The sequence below is a fragment of the Halictus rubicundus genome, chromosome 6, assembly GCF_050948215.1.
Source record: "Halictus rubicundus isolate RS-2024b chromosome 6, iyHalRubi1_principal, whole genome shotgun sequence".
NCBI classification, from domain to species: Eukaryota; Metazoa; Arthropoda; class Insecta; order Hymenoptera; family Halictidae; genus Halictus; species Halictus rubicundus.
This window is the reverse complement of record NC_135154.1, coordinates 13,870,187-13,895,201: the sequence shown is the minus strand read 5'-3', so window position 1 is coordinate 13,895,201 and position 25,015 is coordinate 13,870,187. Positions and strand designations below refer to the sequence as shown.

Genomic DNA, 25,015 nt, shown 5'->3' with positions numbered 1-25,015 from the left:
GTTGGACGAAAGTTTTCGCGCAGCTATCGGGAGAGCCGGCAATCTGTTGTTCGCTGAGCCGCGGCATGTTTGCGCAGAATAAATTAGTGTTTGGTCGCCTATAGACTCTGGACTAGCTAGACTAAACTGGATAAACCGTGAGACTGCCTTCCTCTTCGTCGCTGCCAGACACGCCTCTCGACTGTGCTCGTGCGATTTCTGCGGATCGTGCGCGCATTTAAATATTTGCCCAGCCGCATTGCTTAGCCGATACGATCTGAATATTGAACAATTTCGAAGCCCGCTTTCAGGATTGTCGAGCCACGTGCTTAGGAAAGCTGCTCAAATTTTGTACATTTTATTCGTGACAAGCGAGAAGAAATTTTCGATTTTGAGTGCTCAACATCGACGGAAGCGAAAGATTTCTGAAAGATTTCTTTGCTGTTTGCAAATTAGCATTTATTTTGCTCCTTCTTCGCGTAGAGCGTCGCGAGTAGGCGTGGTCCCGCGATGATATTGAAAGGGAAGCGTTAAGCATGATCACTTAGCGTGATTTCGATCGGTGCGCCGCGTTCTTTTGGTTTCGGATCGTGGCGGAAGCGAAATGGCGTTAGTCACGGTTGATTAAATACAACGCGAGCAAAGCAACAATTATCGTTAAGCGACGTATTCATGGAACGAGGTTACGGATCGTTGTCAGTCCGCGTTGGTCATTCACGTGTCTCCTTCGCAGAATGCATTCGCATGCAATGCGCATCCGTCCTAGACAAGCATATAGACAAATAGGCGGACGTAGACTTGCATGCAGCATTCGGCCGCCTGCACATGCACGCTTTGGCGGCTTTATGGAGACCGGGCACAGAAATGCCGCGCGTCCTGACCAAACTCGACGCGACGTCTCTGCAACACGATTGCATGTTACCTTTTCCGTCGTACGTCCTACCCTTTCCTCGACTCTTTTGTTATGCTCGGCGTGCCTTATACACTCCTCGCGGAACCGTAGGCGGCTGCGCTTTCAAACGGAATCAATTTTCTTAATTTTGGGATGCTAGACGATATTTAAACGACCTGAACATGATCAATAAACTACACACAGAGTGTACATTAATTGCGAGACACAGGAACCAAATATATTTAGCGGTTCTATTCTATTGCAACAAACGTATCGATCAATTCTTGTAGCCTTTATATTATTTAAATTCCAGCTGCACAATTTACATTACTAGGCTTCCAAATACCTGTTCGTCTACATCCGATCAGAGCAAAACCCACGAAAGAGTGCACCTAAGCAAAGATTCTTTCCAGCTCGTTGCGGTATTGTCGAACGAGGACTGGTCAGTTTCGGTGCCGGGTAATTCTAGCGTTAAGGGTTGATCGCATCCGACCGGGCATCCTTTTCGTTAGCGTGCTCTCCGAGCAGAGCGTGGACGCAGCGTTCGGAGGATAAACGATGCTCTCGGCGCGGCGTAGCGGCCTGTAGCCGAGGATCTTCGGGATCGCGATCAATCAGTTTGGAAATTTGAAAAGAGTCTCGACGAGAGCCCCCGTTGGCGCGGACGGCTCTCCTGCCGGCGCGATTATTCCTGGCTAGATACACGCCGGTGAAACCCCGTCTCGTCGGAGGTGCATATCCTAGCGGTAGTCGAAGTAGAACCGACGTATCGCCGGCACGCACCACACGTGATACGTCGGTTCTCCTATCGTCGCCAGACGGCTTCCGTCTGGGTAAACACACCGACAGTACCGAGGCAGTCTGGCTGGCAGGGCTTACCGACTACCTAGGGACATCCATCACAGGATTATCGCGCAACCATGCTCGCGCGCGGTCAGGACGTGCGGCGGGCCTCTCCTCCTCATCCTCTTCGTCTCTCTCTCTCTCTCTCTATCTATCTATCTATGTGTGTGTGTGTGTGTCTGCTCTCCACAAAGCCGCCAAAGCGTGCATTGCAAGTCGCCCGAATGCTACACGTAAAACCCGTGCCTGCCCGTCCGTCTGTACGCCGACGCGTCGATGAATCGGCGTACTCGTACGCATTGAACTCGCCTGGAATTGACCGATGAAGTAGTTGAAGAGACCTGCTCCAAGGACCAGGCAAGGTTAACCACGAGGAATCAAAAGTGGCTGGCTGGAGACGTGTCCGAAGAGGACCGACTCGGACCCTGAAATGCGAATGAAATGGGATTCGTGCAGAAAATGAGTTCAGTAGTGGTGGGAATGTTTGATGGTGATCGTCTGTGATCCGGAGATGTCTGGTGGGAAGGGTGCATCTTCCTAACTATCAAGGAGACTGATAATGGAATAGACACCTTTCCGATACTGAATTTCATTTTTCTCATCCTTACGCCGCGTCGCAAGCCAAGAATTCTACAGGCTAGTAATTTCAGTGTTTTCGAGCTACGAATTTCGAGATTAGTTTATAGTCGTCCAAGCTGGTAGAAATTTGACGCTCCCGAACCAGGTGGACAGAAGGCACAGCTTGAATTTTGTGGGGTTAATTTTACCCCCACCATCTGGAAATACACCATTTGTATAGAAACGCACTTTAAAATCGCGTTTCGTCGTATTTATAGTCAGATCAGATCCAAATAGACTAAAATCATAAACATCTTCTCATCGGTGTACTTCAAAATATCAGTTTTTAATCCTTAAAGTATCTAGAAAATATGAATATAATCTAGAAAACTATAAAATGTTAGGAACTGCTTATTGCACTTTTCTATGGGGTCTTTAAGTTCTAAATGTTGCTAAGCAACATTCCGTTCGGATAGCAGAATATACTGGTACCAGAACATTCGGATACGAGAGAGAGAGAGAGAGAGAGAGAGAGAGAGAGAGAGAGAGAGAGAGAGAGAGAGATCACAGTATCTTAGAATTCATTTAAAAAAGTTTAGTTTCCTATAAAAGGATTTCACACTGAATTTTGGATAAGGGTCGACTTGCAACTTTATCCGAAGACTAGGTTAGCCGAAGCAGAGGAGGTTGCACGATCGACATAGTGAACGTCCGATGGTTAACTCTCACTAAGTTACTATGAAAGGCGCCGGTGTCTGCAACGCGCAATGTAGCCGCCGCCGTTTCCGTTGATGCGCGGACTTGTTCGTTGGAAAAGTGATTAACGTGTCTCGTGTAGTACACTTTACGCTACACGGTATTCAAAAGACAAAAACGACTCTTCTTCTCACTGGAAGCACAGCGCCGAGCCACCTTTACATAGCAAACCAGAATGTGAATCATGTTCTTAATGCCGGGTAGCATTTTTTCGATCATTTCCTCCCATACATTGTACGTCGTTTTTCCAAACTGAGCTATGTTGCGCGTAGACCGCAGGGAACTGTGTTCTTAACATTGATCTAATTGAACCAATCCGGACGAGCGAAACTGTTGAACGAACATTCACTTAGTATCGCCGAAAACGTAGTCCGCAAAAAACAGCTCGTGTAATTTCGATGATTTTCGCTTGGAAAAAATCGCACGTGTATTTCAAATACTGATAAATATGCGTGTATAATCCCAATGAAAAGGGTTCGGCAGTTTTTCTGGAAAGAATTCCGAAACGATTCGTGTAAAAACAGCCTCGAAAACCGAAATACCCCGTTCGCGTCTAGCCGCGAAAAACGAAAGCGGAGAATGAATGGTGGAGCCACGTAGGAAAAAGTATCCCTATAAAATCGCGAGCCGGCCGATGACGCTGCCAAGAGAGAGAGAGAGAGAGAGAGACAGGACAAGAGAAAAAGAAGAGAGAGAGAGAGAGCGCGCACCGGCCAGGCAAAAAAGTAACGCGACGTAGATTAGCGAGAAATGCCGATGTAAAAAACGAATAATAGACGTCGGCGTCGGCTGCGCTCGAGTCCCAGAAGCGGGTTCCGCCATACTGCGATACCCCAGGGAGACACGTAGAGACGGAACGAAATTAACCGGAGCTCAGCGAGGAGGAACCGGACGCGAGCGCATAATGCTGTGCACACAGGAGGGCCGCACACGTGCGCGCATAACCACGTCGTCGGTTTAACAGTCTGTCCAACGGTGTGTACACACAGGCAGACACCGGCCCGTATACAGGGTGTTCCGCTACGTGTGGTCAACGTTTTAAGGGGTGATTGCGCGAAATCCTGAAAAGAAACGGGAAACGAGGGTGGCCGTCGTATCGTCTTGCCTCCGACTTCGATTTTCTAGAAATCAAACCCTTCAGGACGAATGTCCTCATATCAACGACATCAGGTCCATGTATTTGACTCTCCAAGTTGCAAACATATCATTTAATTATTATAATAATCAACAAATTTACATTAGCCTAATATTGAAATCTCGCTTTCTTGTTTGAGATTGTTCATGTAACTCTATGAACTTTCGAAGAACTTTCAATTCTTTAACGCGCTGTCCTACTTCAAGTATGTTTTCAGTCGTTAATAATACTGGCGTATACTTCGCTGTTACTTTTCAATGAAATAGTCGAAAGAGAAAAGGCCCTTTCAATTTCTCGATTCAACATTATAATCTAGTTTTTCTCAGATGTTTCTCGAGACATTCGGACAGAAAATTTTGCATCCCTGTACGGAGGCGATTTCATCCCCTAAAGTTGTCTCATGGAGAATATAAAGTACACGTCCAGCTTAAGGACGGGTTGAGCTACTTACAGAAAGGTTTCATAATTTTCTACCTAGTTCCCTAGCTAAATTGGAATTTTCGATTGTTTATAACATAAAAACGTGAACGTCATCGTCGTTATTTTACATTTCAATTTCCCACGAAAAGAAGCAGATTTTATCGTTTCCCCTGATGGTTGGCATGATTGATGTATACCACGATAAGGAACACGATTCGCAATCCACCGCAAATGGCAGTGAATTTCGAACGCTGCAGCAGGAAGTAGCAGGTTTCTTTTGTTTTCTATAAAAGAATATTTATAGAGTCTACAGGCACCGGTGGTTACAGACTGCGTCCGAAGAGAATTTATTAGATTTTATAATACTATTTATTCCTGAAATAAATCAATCGACGTCTGTTTATTCTAGATCAATCTCCACTTGTATCTCAAAGAGTTCATTTCAACCGCAGGAAACAATTGACTTATTTCTTCAGTGATATACCGGGCAATCTATTTTAACACTAAAATTACCGAGCATTAAAACTAGTGTGTATTACCTTACAAAAAGAAGAAGATTTAACACAACGTACGATCGACTAAAGAAATCTATTGAATTAATTCGTCCGAAGGCATCTTTCTAACTTGAATAATTCAAAAGTAAAAAATCTGAAACCGGTCATTCGTTCGCTGTGGTAGGTTTAGCGTGAATGCTCGTCAAAGTGAGAAATGTACAATTTCTCGCAAACATACGCCAAAACCTTGCCAATTCTCGCATCGGAAAACAACTGCTCGTGCTTGAAACCAAAAACCTGCTTCTCCCCAAGGAGCTTGTTCTCCTCAAGATCGAATCGTGGTGCATTTCGCGACGACAAGGTCCGAAGGGCTCTTCGCGAGAGAAGCGAGCCGTGCCGCCACATTTCGCGACGCACGTCGATTTATTGGCACATGGCAGTCGAACACCCTGTATAGGCGGTGCGTATGCGTCGGCGGTGTCGGTAACGTTATTCGGGGCTAGGAATTCAGAGCCAGGAGAGCGGTCGATCGGTCTAGACGAGGTGTGCGTTGTACGCCGGCACAGCATACATTGTCCGAACAATCGGCCAGACCCGGCATACAAATATGTACAACGAGAGATCTATTAATTACAACCAGCACCAGCCGGCTCTGACTCGTATCGACGAGCTCGAACCGCCCGCGCCCGATGCGATCCGCACGCGTGGAACGGGGACGGGTGCAACGGGAGACGCAGAAAGAACGTCATCGACGTTGGCTGCACCGCGATCCGGAGCCTCCTTTGGGCTCCTTTGATGAGATAATTGATTAAACGATTAAACGGCCCGATCTTTAGTCCAATTAACCGCATACCGACCGACGTTTTCAGAGCGAGGCTCGGCCGGAGCGACGGCGGAACGCTCTGCGGCACTTCGCTCGTCTATGGAAATCCCTTAGCGTTAAAGTGCGATGGAACTTCCCCGAAAACACGCTGACAGTCATCACAGTTCGTCGGTAGAATGTTCCATACTTCGATATTGTGCGTGACGTGCAGGATTATTTGTGGAAAAATTTATTTCCACTACTGCAGAATATACTGTTTGACGAGCATGGAATCAGACAATATTAATTTAATAGCAAGAACTCGTTTGACTTTTAATTATTTTTCTATGAAACATTCGCCAAGATATTCCTGGAATTTTTCGGATTAAAACGAGCCCAAACACGGCACACTTTAGTTTGTATTTACTTGTTTAATGCACGATGTAGTAGAACCTCTACTATCCGAACCGATGATATCAGAATTCCCTGTCGTTAATTAAACGAGCAAATACGATCCAGATGGTATCGTGCTCGGTATCGTTTCAACCAGAAAAATGTCACGAATATGTTGCTAAATGTGTCACAAAGAAATAATTAACCCGCCGCCAGTATTTTTGACTAACACAGCGGATAGTCTGAGATCTTTTATTCCCGGGTCTAAATTTTGATTGTTCCAGGCTGTGAAAAATCTGAAAAAATTCATGCTTATTAAAGTCTCTAGTTTAATGTATGTCAGTTTAACGAAATGTTTAATCAATTTCACAATAAAAATTGGAAGGAAGACTCGTAACGACTGCGGAGGGTTAAGAACAGCTTTTCCATTGGATTAGTATTGTTTGACATTTCGGTCCGGAACTTTTACTGAGACGTCATTCCGCGTTTAACGTTGGATGTTGAACGACGTCGGTGTACAACGTGTCGGCGTGTCGGGTCCGCAGAATTAATTAGCCAGAGGCCGATTCTGTTTCCTTTCCGCATTACGCGGGGAATTGACTCCCGCCGATCGAGGGAAACGGCACGTTTAAATGGTATTTAGCGGCGACTCGAATTAGCGGGCCGGGGATCCACGGTTCATCCGGATTTTCGCTCATCCGGATCAGACGCGGGCCCATTAAACCCCGGATATGAGTTTCCGCGTACAAGGTGCACCGCGGCGCGGTCTAACTAGGCATTATGTAAAACGCGCAGACCAGTTTTAGCATTGCCGCCGGTGCCGGGACTTAAATTCGGAGGAATCGGGAGAAGTTAATTACCGTACCTGCGGCGAGCCTATTAACGGGCTCCTTGATGGATGGGCTTGCACCAAAAACATGGGCTCCGCGAAACAGCGTACCTAGAACTCAACCTTCTAACCGGATGACTTTTCCCGTGGTGAACCATTACGAAGACGTAACGAGAGACGAGTAAAATTGAAATAACCATAATTGATATAAAGACAATACTAGTAAATACAGTTTACTGCGGATGGCAAAATGAAATGAAATAATTATTCGTTCGATTAAAAAGAATACCAAAAAAGAAAATATACAGTTTCGTATATTCGGAGTAGCTCTTTTACTTTTAGAAGATTAACAAATCCTGCCAGGTACAGTGTGAACTATGCCTTACCGTACGAAAAAGGATACAATATATTAGAATCCTGAGTTATATCATATCGGCCAAGTAAACAAAGCGTACGAATTAACATATAAATGAAAGCAACATTTGATAGCGAATAAGAGAAAAGTACAGTGATTTCTCTCTACATATGTCGCCAAGGCCTGGATGATAAACGTCGCGGAATTATCCCCACTACCGCGTGGTACACCTCGTGAGGGGTCGAGTAGCTCGAGAGGCCTCGGACGCCGAGGAGTGTAAACATAACACGGCTCGGGTATGTCTCCTGGATGATACACGACGCTGACAAGATCCGTGTTGTTGACATATATCGAGAATTCACTGTAGACGCACAAACAGAAGGTAGACACGGAAATTAGTACGATTATAGACTACCGATAGTCTATAAAGTAAGATAGTCTCTTGAATGAGAGCAATCTAGGAGAGCTGCTCTATTAATAGTTCGCTTGGATCAAATTTAAGGTGGGAACTATAAAATCCTTGTGTACATCCATATAAACGCTGAGGCGCCTGGTTGTGCGACTAATCGCGACAGACTTGATGACTGAATGCGTTTCGTATGGATATGGCATGGTATTTAGACATTATTCTATTCTAATTTATAACTTTTACGTGACCCCACAATCTCCAGATTCGTAAGAAATTGATGTCCATTCATTAGTAGCAGATTTTATGCATTTGACAACGGAAGTGAGCAATTGAAATGCCAAACAGTGAATATATAAGAAGAATTTATTACTACGCTGTTCTTGTTAAAACGACTAAAAATGAAAATAAATTTCCACCTAACTCCCGGTGATCGCAATTGGGGCGGAAAGTGTTCATTTTGCATAAAGATCCGCGGTCTGTTCATTTATTATTTCGCCCATCTTTCGAGTCTGAAGCATCCTCCAGGAATCTGGTACAGTGTACAATTGCGATGGGACACAATGAAATCCGTGTAACGAGAAAGACAATGTAAAAATGAGCGGTCTGCCGGACTGTTTTCAGACTGTACCAAGACACCGCTAAACACGGCAAGTCTCCAACAGCAGCCGAAGCTGAACCGAGTCTGCATCATCGTCCAAGTAATGGTAGATTCTGAGATTTCCATAGGATACAATGAAAACAGGGAATAAAGCAGACAATGTAAGAGATTTAGAGAAAGACCAAGCAGTAAATCGCGACGATCGGAATCCCGGCTGCACGGCGGCGCACAGCAACCAACGATCATGCTGCCAGAAAGCAGCAGCCGCAAGAAACGTGTTGGCCGACCGCTAGACGGTGTTAACGATCAAGCGTCGCTTAGGATACCGGCGCGAGAGAGAAGGGGAGAGGGAGAGAGAGAGAGAGAGAGAAGGAGCACGTATGTAGCAGGTGTCGAAGGGTGGTAGGCTGATAAAGAGCGACAAAGAACTGACGGCCGTAAACGAAAGCCAATAAAACGCCGGTTTATTTGCGCGGATTCGCGAGCCTCGGTTGGCTATCCGGCGCGGCGGAACATGCGGGTATCCGGATGGTCGGGGGTGGGTTAGGGGGCTGCGAAAAAACGGTTTGTCGAGTAAACAGGCAATCTGTAACGGCGTGCAACAACGGCTGGCCGGTCCGACGTTGCACCCGCATGCCAAGCGGTGCACCTATCTGCAGCGGCGCGCGGTGCATGCGAGTGCGTTTACGCTCGAAAGCGTGTGTAACAACGCCTGCACAATCTCTGATGCCGCCGTGTGGACGTCGCCATTCTGTCTCTGTCTCTCTCTCTCTCTTTCTCACACTTTATCCTTCTCCGCCTTGTCGTCTTTCTTATCTTTCTCACACTGGCCTCCTCGCCTACCCCGTTCCTCTTCCTCTTCCTCCCCGGCCATCGTTGTTCCGCGTACGCTCGTTCATCCACCATCATCCCTCGGCTCTCTCTCTCTCTCTCTCTCTCAGACGCCTACACACGGGGAAAAGAATAAACAAAGGGCGAGGGAGAAGGAGAGAGGGACACAGAGACGAAGCGTAAAAGACAGGAGGGAGGAAGAGAGAAAGTAAGCTGCGCACGGTAATCTGGTACCCATGGTTAGTCAGCGGATCGGCGTCTAGACGGCAGGGACGTTTGTGTTGGATTTATTTGTGACAGTAGGTTCCCACCTGTTGCCTCCCGCGCCCCTTACGAAACGCACCGCTACAACTTCTCTCTTTTCCCTTTTTCCTGCCCCCTTCCCTCTCCCCCCCCCCCCACCCCCCTCTCTATCACTCTCTCCTCGTTTCTCTTTCGCCTTCCGCCGTCATCGGCTTCTTCCTCCTCTTTTTCCCGCGGCGCGTAGCCCTGTCCCTCTTTCCCGGTCCGTTCTCTGCTAATCCGTTAGGCTACCATAAATCCTATGCGTTCTCCATTCACTCCGTCCGGCTCCTTCCTGGCATTCTCTCGTCGCGTTACAAAACAACGAGAAAGAGAGCTCCTCTCTGTCGTTTTCTTCCCGTCTCTCTCTCTCCCTCTCTCTCTCTCTCTCTATCTCTCTCGCTCGATCTTGCTGTCTTTCTCTCTGTCTTGATTCTGCGTTTTTTTTTTGTTCGCCTTCCTTCTCACTTGTTCTGATCTATGCACACGCCCACGCTCCGCACACCGTTGATGAAACAGCCGGGCGTGTACGCGGCGAGGAGAATTAGCCCGTATTGTGAGAGAGCTGGAGCGTGGAACGAGCAGCGGAAGGACTCGCGCTGCCACGGCCAGATTAAAGAATGCCTCGTCAGTGACTTTGGAAATTTGAACGACCGACCGACGGACGTCGGAGGCGGGATTTAATTTGGGGGCGACCGAAAACCGCCCTCCCCCCCCCCCCCCCGGGTTCGCATACTCTACTCGGAGGACGGGCCCTCCGACGGGCACGTGGACCCCGTACGATTGATTCCTGGGATAATTTGCCGGGCCCCCCCGGGAAATTGATTGTTTTCGAGGCGAATGGTTCCTGCTCCATCCTGCTCCAGCCAGCTTCGGAACTCTTGGTTTAAACGCAATTTTTAGATTGCCAATCGATGTGTCGATTAAACACACCCACAGCGAACAAACAATTACGCCAAAAAACTTTCAAACTCATGTCGTTCGATCGATTTTCGATAATAGCGATCGTGACCAAGCATGAGACGCGTCTCGCGGAGCGATAGAAATTCTCGCCTGGCCTCGCGAACACGTTCCTCTCGATCAACGATCGTTTAACGGAAGATTGATCTCGATGATGTCATTGCTTTATGCGCGCATAAGCCCAGCACGCAATAAGCGTTCAGATTAAAAACCCGTGCGCTCGCCTCCGCGGCGTATTCACGGCGTATGTAGGCCCGCATACCGAGAATGCTTTCTGTCCAAATGGAATCTGGCTATGGGTTAGATCTGTCTGCGGTAATGAGATCACAAAAATCCCGGTTCGATCCTCAGGATGCCGAACCCTGCCGATTCATTTCTTTTATTGTTCGGTCGTTCATTTTTATCGGCCTCCGGGCTAAGGAACATTCCAACGGGACGGAATCGAATGAAACCTTTCGCGTTACTATCTCTCCGAGCAATTTTCATACAGTTGCTGCACATTGTACCCATTTATTATAGCACTCGCTAACTTTTTAGCATAGTTCGTTGATACGGACGCTGCGGCAATGCGGAGACGCGAACGTTGCTCAATTTTATTTTCCTTGCATTTTCCGTCTAACTTCCAATGTTAAATGATCGGTTACAAAATCGTTTTGGAAGACTGTATTTTCTGTGGCAGTAAGCGGAGACTCTTTGAACGAATTTGTGTAAATAATATATAACCAAAGAAATAGATTTGCTAAATAAGTTCTCATGTATGCATCCTTAGAATCTTAATAATTTTGAATTGAAAATATCAGAACCCGACATTTTGACGGGTCCCGTAAACCTAGCGTTAACAATTATTGCCATATAAAGAAACATATATTGTAAGGCAAAAATTGTTCAGAAACAGTGATTCATGGTATACAAGATTGTTTAAAGTCTGATATAGCGGTCCGATCGTTAACGTCCAAAGTAACAAGCGATGCAATAAGTTATCAGAGAAAATGGTTGCGGACAGGATCATTTTTGCACAAGATCGCCGGCCAACGACCAGATAAAAATTCAACTAGATTTTTGTTGCGAGCCTGGTAGCATTCCCAGCGTAGAAACTAAATTGTGTTCGGTTCGAATGTATGAATAAGCGCTAGCAAGAATGAATATTTGCATAAAGATTTGCGGTCTGTCGCGTATCGGGCAATCCACTTATTACCCGTTTTCGCGATTGGTCTATCGGGCTGTCGGAAAGCCCGTGATCCAGATATCACCGGCAAAATGTCAATTTTCTCAGCGGACTAACGCTAAATGGAGCGATAATAAGCGCGCCGCGAAATTAGCGAAACGAAACCGCGTCTGAAAATACGCACGCGATCCGAGGGAGTGGCGCGGGATAATGCGAAACGGCATTTGTTGCGTACAGATCGGAATATATACTTTAGAGAAGCGGCGGCGGCGGCGTCGGTTGAAAAATTACACAGATTGGCTTGTGACAAATAGCGGCGCACGATAGAGACCGGTAATTTTCCGACTGGAATTAAATCAGACAGAGATAAATCGCATCTCTCTCCGGGGAACTTTCACATGTAATTCCTTTTTAAATTAACTTGTAATAACCCCTTATATACAAATACTCCGGCGGCCGTAACGATCGTAAAATATTGCCTTCCGATTTAAATTTATTTAAATCGCGCATAAAAGAAACGGCCCGAGCGGCGCGCTGCCATATTTAATGTTAACGATCCGAAATAAACAAAACCAGTTTATGTTACAAAGAGTCGCGGTGCGGGGCACACACGGGAGCTGCACGTGAAAAGACGCAATTACCCGAGAGCCCCCCGTTTTCAAAGTGGTGGCGGCGGTGGTGGTTGTTGCGCGCTGGGGCATTACGTATGCAAGCGTGTCGAATTAAAGTACGAGGACCGCGTTAAAAATTTTGTCCCATAATTTTCATAATTTCATGGGGTGGACGCGGCATTGACGTATAAATCACGGTAAGCGATCGACACCGGGTACCCGCTCGATCGCGCTTTTTCAACGTGACTCTTAGTGCAGCTTTTTTCAATTAACGCACGGTGTCTCGACCCGGGGAAGTTATCGGCGATCTGAAGGATTCCCGTAAGGTCTGACGCTTGAGAAATACGTTTTTTTAAAAAGTTCGTATCAAAATTCAGTGCCGTAATTATCCCATTGAAATTCATCGAAGATGAACGCCCATCGACCCCCGGCCTTTTTTACACCTGGAACTTCATTAACCCTTTGCGCAAAGGTGGAACCGTCGACGTTCGCGAAACCGCGGACAGGGCATTAATTTTTCTTGAAAATTTCGAGAGCCAATTGTCACAGACATCTTAAATATTTTATAATATAACCTGGTATACTCTCGTAATATACTCGGTGAATTCTAGACTCGTTTCGAAACCCAATATGGAACACAATACTTTCGTGGAAAAGAAACAATTCGCTATCGATTCAGACACTACGGTATTAAAATCGCATTGAATCAAAATTGAAGAGTTTCGATTAATTACTAGCAGCAAACATTGCACCAGTAAAAATGCTCTCTACATCCTAAACAATTGAAGCAATCGACAAGATTCAATGATCCAGAATCGTGATGCTCTCAAAATACATTTTTAAGACGTTAAACCGTATGCAAATAGTAACAAACATGTACACACGTATCCATCGAGCTTGAAATTATTTATTAGATTGGTTCCCTAAATGTTCCAGCAACGATCGATCAACTATCTCAAGATCGTACTGCTTTCGGGATAAGTTTTCAAGACATCAAGCCGTAAGAATATGTAAAACAACGTTTTTCCACGACGGATCGAACAAGGGAGATGCTTACGAAGTCAAAAATCGTAGCCAATCATGCCAGTGTTTTACGGAAAATAAATTCTCTCGGACAGCATTAAGCCCCGCTGTTCCCCCGTAGCCGTGATAGATATAAAAGCCAAACATCCGCAGTATAATTACGATAGAAAGTAGATAATGGTGCGCAAATCCAGCTGCTTATGGGCGGCGAGGCTGCGTGGTCATGTCTCGAAGGTTCCCCATAAATACATCATCGTTATCTCAATATAAATACTCGGACGTTGATCTAGCACAACGTCCATCGTATCTCGGACCCCGGCCTCTCTTGAGAGGAGTAATAACGGCATAATAATCTAGTAATAACCGAGGGGTGGCGAGGTGGAGAGAGGAGCGGGGGTTGGCCAGGGTGCAAGAGAAAAACGGCTGGGAACGATTACATTACCGGGGAACACGATCGCCATTTATCGCCGGTGATCTTTGCCATTACCGGATAATAACATTACGGCCGGCTATGGCTTATACTTTTAATCTATCCGCGGCTGATGTATTAATTGCGCACGATTGTGACTTATAATCGCACGGAGGGTTCTCTTATTTTTCTTTCTCTCTCTCCCTCTCTCTCTCTCTCTTCGAGGCTTATCTGCACATCGGCGCCTACGTCCGCGGGTTATTAGCCGGCGTAATGGAAGTATTCGAATGCGTGAACGAGAATTTCCAGGAGCATGCCTCCTCGAAGAAGCATCCTCGAAGATACACTGCCAGACGAAATTATAAAACATCCGGAGATTGCTGGGAAGAGGCGTTCGGCTTTATATCGAACTGTATTGCGCAGGAAGCATTTAATGTTTTTGCCATTGTAAAAGTTAAACGGGACATCTAGGATGCTCGAGTTAGACGGGACACCCTGAAGATCAGCGGTTGCACAGCGATCATTATATTTGATGCATCTACGACAGAACAAATATAGCCATCATTTTAAACAGTGGAAAGACGGAATGAACGCGAGACATGTCACGTTTTTGCTGTTATAAATGATAAACGAGATATTTAGGTTCCCTGAGAATTAGTATTTGAAAAGCGATCGTCGTCAGGCTGCAGATTGTTGTTGACGAAACGGTTTGTGTCATTCGTGATCGTCTAAACATTACACGACAGCACCGAGTCGCCTAATTGCAAAGAAAAATTGCGAAGCCCTCGTATTCCGGTAATTTCGCAGGGTGTCTCGATAATCTCTAGCGTACCGTTCTCCCCGCGTTCACCGGGGGCCCTTAAGGAGGGATGAGAGCTCCGTGTGCGCCCCATTGGAGGCTGGGGGCCCCCGGATCAGAACCGGCGAGAATCGGTCCGCGCGTATCTGCATAAACCGGCATAGCGATGAACGAAGATCGTAGATAAAGATTGCAAATTTTTTCGCATAACTTTGTGCCGTTCGACCGTGACCGACGCGACGACAGCACACCAAGTCGACCAACAACGACCGCCGAGGCTCCCTCCCTCTCTCTTTCTCTCTCTCTCCCTCTCTCTCTTTTTCTCCTCTCTCGGACACACGTGGACGAATATTTCCACCGATGGGCGGCCCCGATGTGGAAACACGATAGACAAGCGACGATAACGTACGAACCAGCGTGGAAACGATTCGCAGATCGTAGACGTTCCCCCCTCGAGCGAAGCCTGGTGGTGTGCACACAGACCCGGGGATCGGCAATCTCGCAAAACTTTTACTGGAGCTTCGACTTTATGCCCGTACCCGCGGATAAGAAACGTCGTCCCGGTGAGCCGAGTTTCGATTGTTTCGAGCGGGAAATCGTTCGATGCTTCTCGCCGGATCGCGCCGATAGAGAGGACACTGGCGAGGTCCTCGTCGAGAGAGTATGTTTCCCATAAATTACCGTAAGTCGTGTTTCTGTTTCAACAGTGCTAGAAATTGCATTTGAATAATCGGTGCAACGACGTATATTATGTAGTGCGAAGTGTGTGAAGCGTGTGCTCGCTTTGCAGTTGTGTCGCGATTAGACTGCGAACGTCGGATAGGATTGTAAATAATGTACCGGTAACACTGGATTCGTCTAATGTTTCTTCTGTGTTTTGCGTTTCGCCTACTAATTTCCGCCATAAATGCGTAAAGTCTAGTCACGATTCGTGGTCAGTTTCATTTTATTTCTATTTTTGTGATATTTTTCCCTAAATATTCTTTTTCACTATTATTAACACTAGGTTTACGGAGCATTAAAAGTGAGTATTTTACATTACTGTATGAAAGTAAGAAGAATGTGTCTATCCAAGTATTCAGCCATTTTTTAAATAATATGTACCTAAGGAAATAGGTTTGTTGAGTAATTCCGCGTAGATGGATCTTCACAATCTCGATAATCGTAAATTAAAAATATTAGAATCCGTCATTTTGACGGGTCCTGTAAACCTAGTGTTAAAGGAACACATATGGATTTCGTTAGGGCTCGGAGGTGCTGCTGATCAATACAGTCTTTCCTTGTTATATGTCGCAAATACCTGGCTGGTAAAAGTCGCAGAACTATCCCCACTACCGCGGAGTATACCCCGCGAGGGTCCGCGAACGCCGAGGAGTGTAAACATAAAACAGGTCGAGTTCGACGTTCGCGTGGATCAAAGAAGAATGGTATCTCCTCGACTGTATATGTCGCAGGCTATATGTCGTATCAAGGATTTTTTGAAAATGGAGAAACTGTTCGAATACTTTTCGGAGCCAGTGCTTGGCCAATGAATCGGCGCTCTATCGATCAGTTCGTCAGAGACACGTTGTCCCCCTTGGATCGCGTACGCTTTAAATATCTCGTAACGAACACCGGCGCAACCCGCTAACAGGCTCTTATGAGGGTTAATCGAAGGGCCCAAGGATAAACAACGTCGAGCGGCCGCGGCGAGTCAAGAAAATCCCGGGTAAGACGAACAAGTAACGTATCCTCGGCATTCCCGGGGCCCGGGCACTCTTTTTTCTCGGTTTTTGATGAGGATCTCTACCCAACGTTGCCCCGAATTCCAAAGACAATGGGGCCCCTCCGGGGCAACCGAGGGAGGTCGAGAGCTGATCCTTGCCTGTATCCTTGCACGCTCTTGCCTCTCTGCATTACATAATATCGAAACGACCTTGCGTTCCATCGTACCACCTGCGGCAGAAACTACACACGTACGAGACTTCGTACACACAACTTCCGCTCGGAGAACCCTCTCTCCCGCCCCCGTTGCCTCTCGTTCCTCGCTGCGTCGTTCTCTCTCCCTCTTCTTTTCTTTTTCCGATTCCCACCTTTATGTTTCTGTTCTCGTCCCCGAGCCTGTTCCCCCTCCACTCCCCCTGCCCCCCTTGAGACTCTTTTCTTGCCTTATCACTATTTTTGCTTTCGCCGAAGGAAAAAGGGGCCGATGGATGAACGAGAAGGAGAGGAGAGGAGAGGAGAGGACGGCAGCAACAGGTTTTGGCGGGCAACAACAGATCCCGGAGAACCGCGAGTCAAGACCTACGATTCACTTTTGTGCGACTCCGACTCCTTTTTTTTTCGGACGCTATCGGACGTGGCGGGAATCAAAACACTCGGCCCCCGTCTTCTAGACTGCTCGGTGTGGGTAGCGACGTGATGACGGTTGGAACCGAGTGGATGGCCAGGGTGCTTTGGACCCCTGACGATTGCCCCGAAGATTGTACGAGTCTACGGTCTATCAGAGATGTCTCCATACGTCCCTTAAAATGGGGTGGCATTCTCTCAATGCGGACCGAACGACCTGCGCTTCTTTGAGAGCTCTGGATTCATTTAATACGGAATCAGCGAAAGAGTTTTTAGATGACTCGTTAAAAGATTTCGCAAGTTAAAGGAGCGCACCCTTTACACTCGGGTAGCCTTTCTAAAAATGGACCAACGATAAGTTCTTCAAGAACTTTTAGAAAATGAGAATCCATGTTGGATCAGATCTGTGGATCAATTATTCCCATTTTTAGAGATCAAGGTCGTTTCAAGGTCATGCTATTACTCACAAACGCGAATCTTTTTGATCGTCTATACGATGCAATGGAAAGTGTATATGTATAGATGTGTGTAAAAAAAATATTGTGCATATCTGTAAAACGTGTTCCTTTAATTTTCATTAAAGTTTCACAAGTTGTGAACCGTGATGTGTAAATCCATCTTAAAAGAGAACTCGATTCGTGTGAACCAATTTCAGAAGAATTATTGTACTTTAACGAACGTTTATTACAATTTGCAACAGCGGACTAGGGGTTTTATGTAACTTGAAACTGGTATATGGAACCGTGTAATGAAATTTAATCTTTTGGCGGGATATCAGTGTGTTAAGGAACTTTCAGTGCATCAAACAAACTTCCGTTCGAGTGCAGTTGATGTAAACAAGTCCATAAATACCTGCATTTGCATAAACGTCTGCAGAGGAGCGATAAAATGGAAATTTTCATACGTTCACTGCCGAATCAGCACCGATAAAATTTCTGCAGAGTTGAAAGACTGTTTTTAACACAGCAGACACTGTGCGAGTCGAGATTAGCCAAGATTCTTATTTTGTAACTCCTTTGAATTTCATGAATTCGCTTGAAAATTGCACTTTGCATTTCATTCGTCTCTGTTAATTAAAACAGCACGACCTTGCAGGATTGCTTGACAATTGCGAGAGTCGAGTAGAAAATCTTATGTCGAAATCAATATTGTCCTTTTTGATCATTTCCCCCACGAAACTTGTCCCACAAAATTCAATTCAGGATGTTTCAATGATCGAAAGTGAAAATCGTCAATCTCCAAATTGAAAGAAAGCTTCGAACGGTGCGGCACGCTTTCCAATCAGAAGTTTTAATTTATCGTCGTGCGAGGTGTTTCTACTTTTCAAAGCACGATCGCAGAGAGCCCCGTTCCGACCGGCGATTTTATGGAAGCACCACGGAATCCTCATTCCGCCGAGGGGGGTCCGCGTTGGATTATTTATTATGTCATTAATCAGTCAAGTTTTTCCCCGTGGCGGTGTAAAGGGCAAGCAGATGCAATATGGAAATGAACGTAAATCGTAAAAGGCACTACCGTGGATGTTCGCGGGCTGTATTCGTGAAATGGTCCGCGGCAGTCGCCGGTATACGAGAAAGTCCATAAAACGAAATTGTTGCAGTTTCCGGATGCATTTTAAGAGTGCCTTACAAGGAACCGCTCTGCAACCGACGCATTGATTGCGACGAGGGGAAACTTTACAGCTCCCGGCGAATTGCAACCTGGCCGCTCATAAGTGATAAGGAAAATAAACTGTGAACGGCCGAGATCCGGTCGTCAAAACCGCTCTAACATTGTCCGAACTAAAAGAAAACGCCGAAAATATCTTCGTTAGAAATGACCAGTAATTTTTCTGTCTTCAAACGTGCCTAACGCAATAGAAACGATTAAGAGCTCTTGTGGAACAGCTTTCCATACGGAGAAATCAATCATATTATATAAATCCCCTTAATTTTACAGTGGAGCAATTTTAAAATTGTTTTATCTGTCACAGCCCACAAAATTATTCGATTTCCTCTATCAGCGGTTGCGAAATGCTGCCGCGAATTTAGCGAACGTCCATACGTCGAGCAGATTGCTGGGAGCTAATTAATCTTTCAAACTTCCGCGAGCGAAACTTACGATTCAATCGGGAAACGCTTATTATTAGGCGATAAATCTTGTCCCCTGACAGGACGATAATAAAAAAAAAAAGAAAAAAAGAAACCGCTCACCTTACGACGACGGAGCACTCAAATAAATGAACCTGCCCGAGATTTCATTCGGTCAGATAGGACACGTACCACCTACACCTGCTAACGGCACTTTCGCAGTACTCGCGACAATTTTATACTTTATCGGGTCCTCGCGGTTTACTGGCAATCGCCATTCGAGAGCTTTACAATGTCTGGTTTACGGACTCTCGAATTGAACGCGAACTCTCTCCTTCTCTCTCTCTCTCTCTCTCTCTTTCCGAGTCTGCAGGAATGTCCCTTTTCGTCCTCGTTCGGCTTTTCATCGTCCCGCGAGTGTATTTCCACTTTACGATGTGGGCGACGCGTTCGACAAAGAGCTTGCGTCGCGTAAAAACAAAGGGCCGATATAAAATTGTGATTGCCGGCTGCGATGTAAAACGGCTGCGAAGGAGGACGAGGCTCGGCCCGATAGCATTCGTGGAGGAACAACTCGACCGACATCGAATTATAATAAATTTCACTTGGTCTGGACTCGTGAAGCCCTACCAATAAAACCGAGCCAATGTATCAGCTCGGGTCGGGAAAAGCTCCGCGGATTTTCTGGTCAAAAACATTTTTATCGTGACGTCTGCTTTGCAATTTCGAAAGGTTAAAATAACTTCGCTTGTCCCTGACTGTTTTGCAAGCTCGTTCGTTGAGTGAGCAGGGACAATTGTCCGACACAGTAACGATTCGTTTGTCTTCGTGTCTGGTGGCTTCCCAACGCGTTTGTTGTCAGACAACCATAAAAGCAAAATCTTCTTTTCTAAATTTTCAGATAAGTGAAAATCTTCTAAACTTCCAAATAAAATCAAAATCTCCAAACATCAGTCTGCAAGATCAATATAATTTATAACGGTTAACGAAATCGAATTTTAACCAAGCATATAGCCGACGTGGCAATCAGCGTGTTAATAGTGACATTTGTACCTCAATTTTACAATAATTCAAATAGGATAAGTGTGTCTTGCTTTAACCAAAGAAAAGAGATTGCTTAAAATTGAGTATCTACTAACAAATTGTTCCATCGTGTAGTTTCAAGTCCCAATATTCTAAAATATGTAATCATAATTGTGATGACCGACTAATTAGCCTGCCGATTTAGTAAATCATCGGTTCACAATATTTTTATCCACCCTAAAAGTCTTCATTCTGTTGTGTATTTATGCTGGAGAATGTTAAACCTCCTTCCGACAAAACGCGACTTCCAAATGAAAGATTCGCCGCAACTTGAAAATACACAAGCGCATTCCATCACAGCAAACTGAAACTATTGATAAGATTCATCCCCTGGCAAAACCCTCGCGACAATCTCGGTTCATTAATTCTCCTCCACGGAAACACCATGAAAAACGGGTTCGGCGGAACAGAGCCGCGAGGGTGGAAGACAAGCGTCGCGTCACGGGGGTGGCAGACAAATTCGTCCGCGAGGGAAAAAGGAGAAGAAGCGTCAGAAGAAGAAGAGAGGAGAAAGAAAAAAAAAAGGTGAAACGTCGGACATCATAGGGATAAAGGTAGGAGCAAATTAGCAGGAGCGCTGGAAAGTACACAGAGACGAGAAAAAACAACGATCCCCTTTCCCCGTCTCCCTTAATCCGTCCGCGCGACTCCTGTGGCCCGTCCTTAAGCCGGGGCGAGGCGTGCAATAGAGCATACGATGCGTCTAGACAAAATAATGATTTGGATTTCAATACATTTGCATTCATTACCCCGGGGCACCTCTCTCCTGTCCCCTTCCCTGGCCTGTGACGCTCGCCGGGGCTCTCTCTCCCTCTCTCATCTCTATCCCGTTGCTCCCGTTTTCGTTTCGTCCCACCCCCGTTGACCCCCGTCGTCGACGGGATCCCCTCTACTATTCCGTTTCATGTCTCGCAGAGTTACGCTCGTTATCATACGAATGCTCTACTCGTGCCGTCGGCGCTCGTTTCGTCGCCGTCGAAATGTGATGCGGCCGGACGAGTAAGCAGCAACCTACCAGCAACAGCAACAGCGGTGGATGTCTAGCTTTTTGGCGGTGTACGTGTGTCGTGCACGTGTGAATCCGACGGGTCAGTCGGATGAGGGTGGGCGCCGTGGGTGGAGGAGACCCGGCGTGTGTGTACCGGCAGCCAGGGGATCAGAGAGATAGAGATAGAGAGAGAGAGAGAGAGAGAGAGCCGGAGTTTTTAGCGCGGCGCGAAAAAGGCGAACAACCAGTCTGGATTGTGAATTGCTGCGCCGCGCGACCGCACCGACCGTCCGGCTAATGAATGGCCGACAAAGCCGACTCGTTTCTGCACACCTTTTGCATCGGACACACGTGCGCACCGACGCGACGACGAACGCCACCCGAAACCCCTGGCGCGGCGATACGCGAAACGCCACCGGTGTGTGTCGTCCCGTATACGCAATCGCCCGCGATTGACGTCAGCCTGATCACCGACGATAGCACACGCCCGCCACCCACGTGAATGTATAGTCTGATAGACGGATCGCGGCTAAGATTGCCAATTGGGTCGTCGCTTTTGTCCCCCGGACGAGAACACCTCCGCCGGTACCTTGAAGGCTCGTCGCTGGGCCGACGTCGTGGACATCGATTGTAGGCTCTTTATACTTCACCACCTGACCACAGAACAGTTTTAACATCGTTGTCTCTACCGGCGATTGTTCCATACTTTTTGGACGTCTATGCCCCGTGCCCCCGTCTTTTACTTATTGTTAGCAAGCAAACTGCATATTCTGACGAGTAGACAGCTCATCTTTATGCGGAATAAAAATTTTCTAACTGAATTGCAACGAACTGAAGTGAAATCAAAATTTGTTTAATAGGTTGAAAATAATATAAGAGTATTTTTAAATTCTTCTGATCTTTTTGCTGTTTCAAATTACACCTACCCGTTTCTGCTATGAATGCATAAAAACCGATGTCTACTTGTGAGTCTGCAAGTTTGTAAAGTATTGGGAAACGTGTGTATTGAAACCTCGCTTAGGCGAATATGTCGAGATTTGGCGAAACTGAAAGTTTGACTAAACAGTTTCGGTGCACACGTTCAGTTCGATCACGAGAAAGCACGAGAAACTGATAGTACATTGAATAGCTGTTCGGATAGTAGAGGCTCTTCATTCTTAATTTACTTCTTAATTCTCAAAATTTCTAACATATCATGCAGATCCACAGTTCACGCGTTGACCACGATTGTGTAAACTGCAATGTTGGTACAAGAGTTAAAGAGGTTAAAAATTAATAAATGTTTATCTATTTTTCTGGCACATCTTGGAAACTGTGGTGAATACGCAAACATTGTAATCAATGTTAAACCACAGACCGGAACATACCATATACATATAAGGTAGAAGATTAGTATGCCTGTACATGGCTGACTAATTCTACTTGAGTCGAAAATTGGAAACCCTGCTCCTACTGAGTTAACTGGATTTTTATACTTTACAAAATTCTTAAGTTATAAAATATCTATGTTTCCACATGGGATAAGAATATTCCCAAAGACGGAAGAAATACTATTTAACGTTTATACATATATTTTAATACGTAAAATATGTTTAATAATGATTTGTAGTAATCGTAGCTGTTTCTTTTAGTAGTTATAGTAACTATAAAACTTTCCTTTATATTGTTCATAATGTATAAAAAATGTTAATTATTATTTTCCATACATTAATGGCAAATATATCACAGTTAGAATGTTCTCTTAGAGACACCATAAAATGAGAAATAAGTCGAGTACTTACCGGTTCGGTGCGACCGTCTCCTTCTTTTCCCAGCGATTGACCCTCTGTCCAGCCCATCTTTGATAATAGCTTGAACCCTCTGTTGTCTTTAGCTATAGATCTAGAAACAAAATGAAACGAAACTCGTAAAATTACTACGAATACAAGTCTAGAAAATAAGAAATATATAACTACCCATAAAAAAGGTCAAAGTGAAATAAAAATAGAAAACAAAAAATGATAGTGATAAAAGTACATTATCTTGTGTCAGTAAAAAAATTCTAAATTCTATAAAGATATCAGATTTGTTCGGATTTCAGAGGATAATCAAATTTTAACTTACGTATCCATCGAACTTTGCTGTGTTTTTGCATGATGGTCCAACGAACCGATGCACTGTCTTCTGCTATGTGCTCTGTCTTGATACCCCAACGCTAATTGACTCGCAGTCGCAACGTTGTCTTTTTCCACGCCAAATTTGTGCTTCAATCGCCTCAATTCCTGTTTGTGGAGCGTTTTCTTAGACGTTTTATTCTCTTCCGCGCTACTACATTGTTGAACGAGTCCTGGCTCGCAGTGGCCACAAGTTTCATTGCCATTATGAATATGGCATAACAATTTGGTACTCCCGACTTGTATAGTTGAACCGTGTGTCACTTCGTGGAAGTCTGATTCTTGTTTAGCTACAGACAGTCTTTTACCGTTCAACAAGGTACCATTCCTCGAACCGGAGTCTACAATATGGTAGACTTTTTTACTTTCATCGTATATTAATCGAGCATGGTGCTGTAATAAAAAACTCATTTATACAAAGCCTGTTCGACATTCATCTGTATCCATAATTATTAGAGGTGTGCAAGAACCCGAAAATATCGGATCGGAACAGGTCAAAAATTTGATTCGAGAGTCCCAAAATTTTCGAAAACCCAACTCGTGTCGACCCAAAACCTACCCAACCCGTACCATCCATCGGGTTCTCGCATACCTTCAATGATTACGTACTTTGCTAACGTTTATGTCTGGTATAACTACTGAATGATCGCCTTCTCGACCAATCGAACCACCGGTGTATGCGACGACGAAGAGGCTTCCAACTTTTAATTTTGGCAGATTGGTTTCTTTCACTATGATTCTCATGCATGGTGGATATATCTTGGCTAAATCTGAAACAAAGAGTTTACGTTAATGCACACTAAATTAATTACATTTAAATACTTATTTTTGCGTTATCAACAGAAGATTTTTAAACGCGTACTCGAATGTCAAAATGAATTAATAAATAATAGTGACTTTTTACAATAGCGAACCGGATAACAAATGCAAAGACCATGTCAAAGAAAGTTAAAATGTTATTAAAAAGAAATTAAAAATAAACCTTGATCTTCCTCGCGTTCACTGTCACTACTAGTACATAATTCCGGAGTGATATCATTAGAATTGCTGTCGTTATCGTTGCTTGAACATTCACCCTCCTCAAGTTCTTTATCTTCCAAATGTTCTTCCGTTTTTGCAAGTTTGCGTTTTTTCCCCTCATCCTACAAGAGAGACACGTGTGCATATTAAAGGCATAGGATAATTACCTAGTGCTTGTCGCCTGTATTTTTCAATTGATATGTTTGAAAGGCCATTTATTAACTCATGTATGTCATCTGAAACCTGAAAACAAAAATGTTTTTCTACGATCCATCTTCCTTTAATAAGGCATAGACATTAATAGAATAAATCTGAACCTTATTCGCCTTTCTAGCTTTCTGCTCCTTCTTGCTTTGAACTTGTGAAGTTGCGTCACTCGCAGATACTTGTGCTTGACTATGAAATTGATAAGTTCCATTAGCTTCGTTATAATAATAATATGTTCCTGTATTGCCATCATAGTATAAGCCTTGTTTCTGAAACACAATTTTTATGTAGTACAAAATTTAAAGATTCTTAAAATATATGTACTACGGTATATTATAATTAATATTTACTGCATCATAGTAGTATCCACTATTATAATCGTAATATAAACCCGAAGTTTCCTCATAAACAAAACCAGTTTGTAACAAAGCTGATTCGGCTGCCTCTTTAATCTCATCTGCTATACTAACTGATGTTTTATCAGTGTTACTATTGCAATTTTCCAAGAGATTTGATTCCTGCTCACACTCCAAAGGATTCGTTTGAGTCCCATAGTCAACTAATATTTTTTTCTCTAATAACTTCTGATTCCTCTATAATAAGCGTATAAGTGAACATTTGACA

At 44.9% G+C, this 25,015-nt stretch overlaps 1 protein-coding gene across 3 annotated transcripts in view; it reads right to left on the bottom strand.

Moving 5' to 3' along the window:
• Window positions 1-25,015, bottom strand: part of LOC143355341 (angiogenic factor with G patch and FHA domains 1) — a 34,834-nt gene that overhangs the window by 8,792 nt on the left and 1,027 nt on the right. Inside the window, exons 2-8 of one of the 3 annotated variants that reach the window (XM_076790101.1) lie at window positions 24,742-24,984; window positions 24,502-24,660; window positions 24,352-24,427; window positions 23,774-23,934; window positions 23,115-23,557; window positions 22,793-22,892; window positions 20,353-21,664 (exon numbers count right to left, since the gene is read on the bottom strand). In XM_076790101.1, coding sequence (XP_076646216.1) covers window positions 21,479-21,664; window positions 22,793-22,892; window positions 23,115-23,557; window positions 23,774-23,934; window positions 24,352-24,427; window positions 24,502-24,660; window positions 24,742-24,984 — 1,368 coding nt within the window. In that variant the 3' untranslated portion in view covers window positions 20,353-21,478. Of the gene's footprint in view, window positions 1-20,352; window positions 21,665-22,792; window positions 22,893-23,114; window positions 23,558-23,773; window positions 23,935-24,146; window positions 24,307-24,351; window positions 24,428-24,501; window positions 24,661-24,741; window positions 24,985-25,015 lie in introns of those variants that run through there. The other 2 variants (XM_076790099.1, XM_076790100.1) reach the window with 2 other exon arrangements.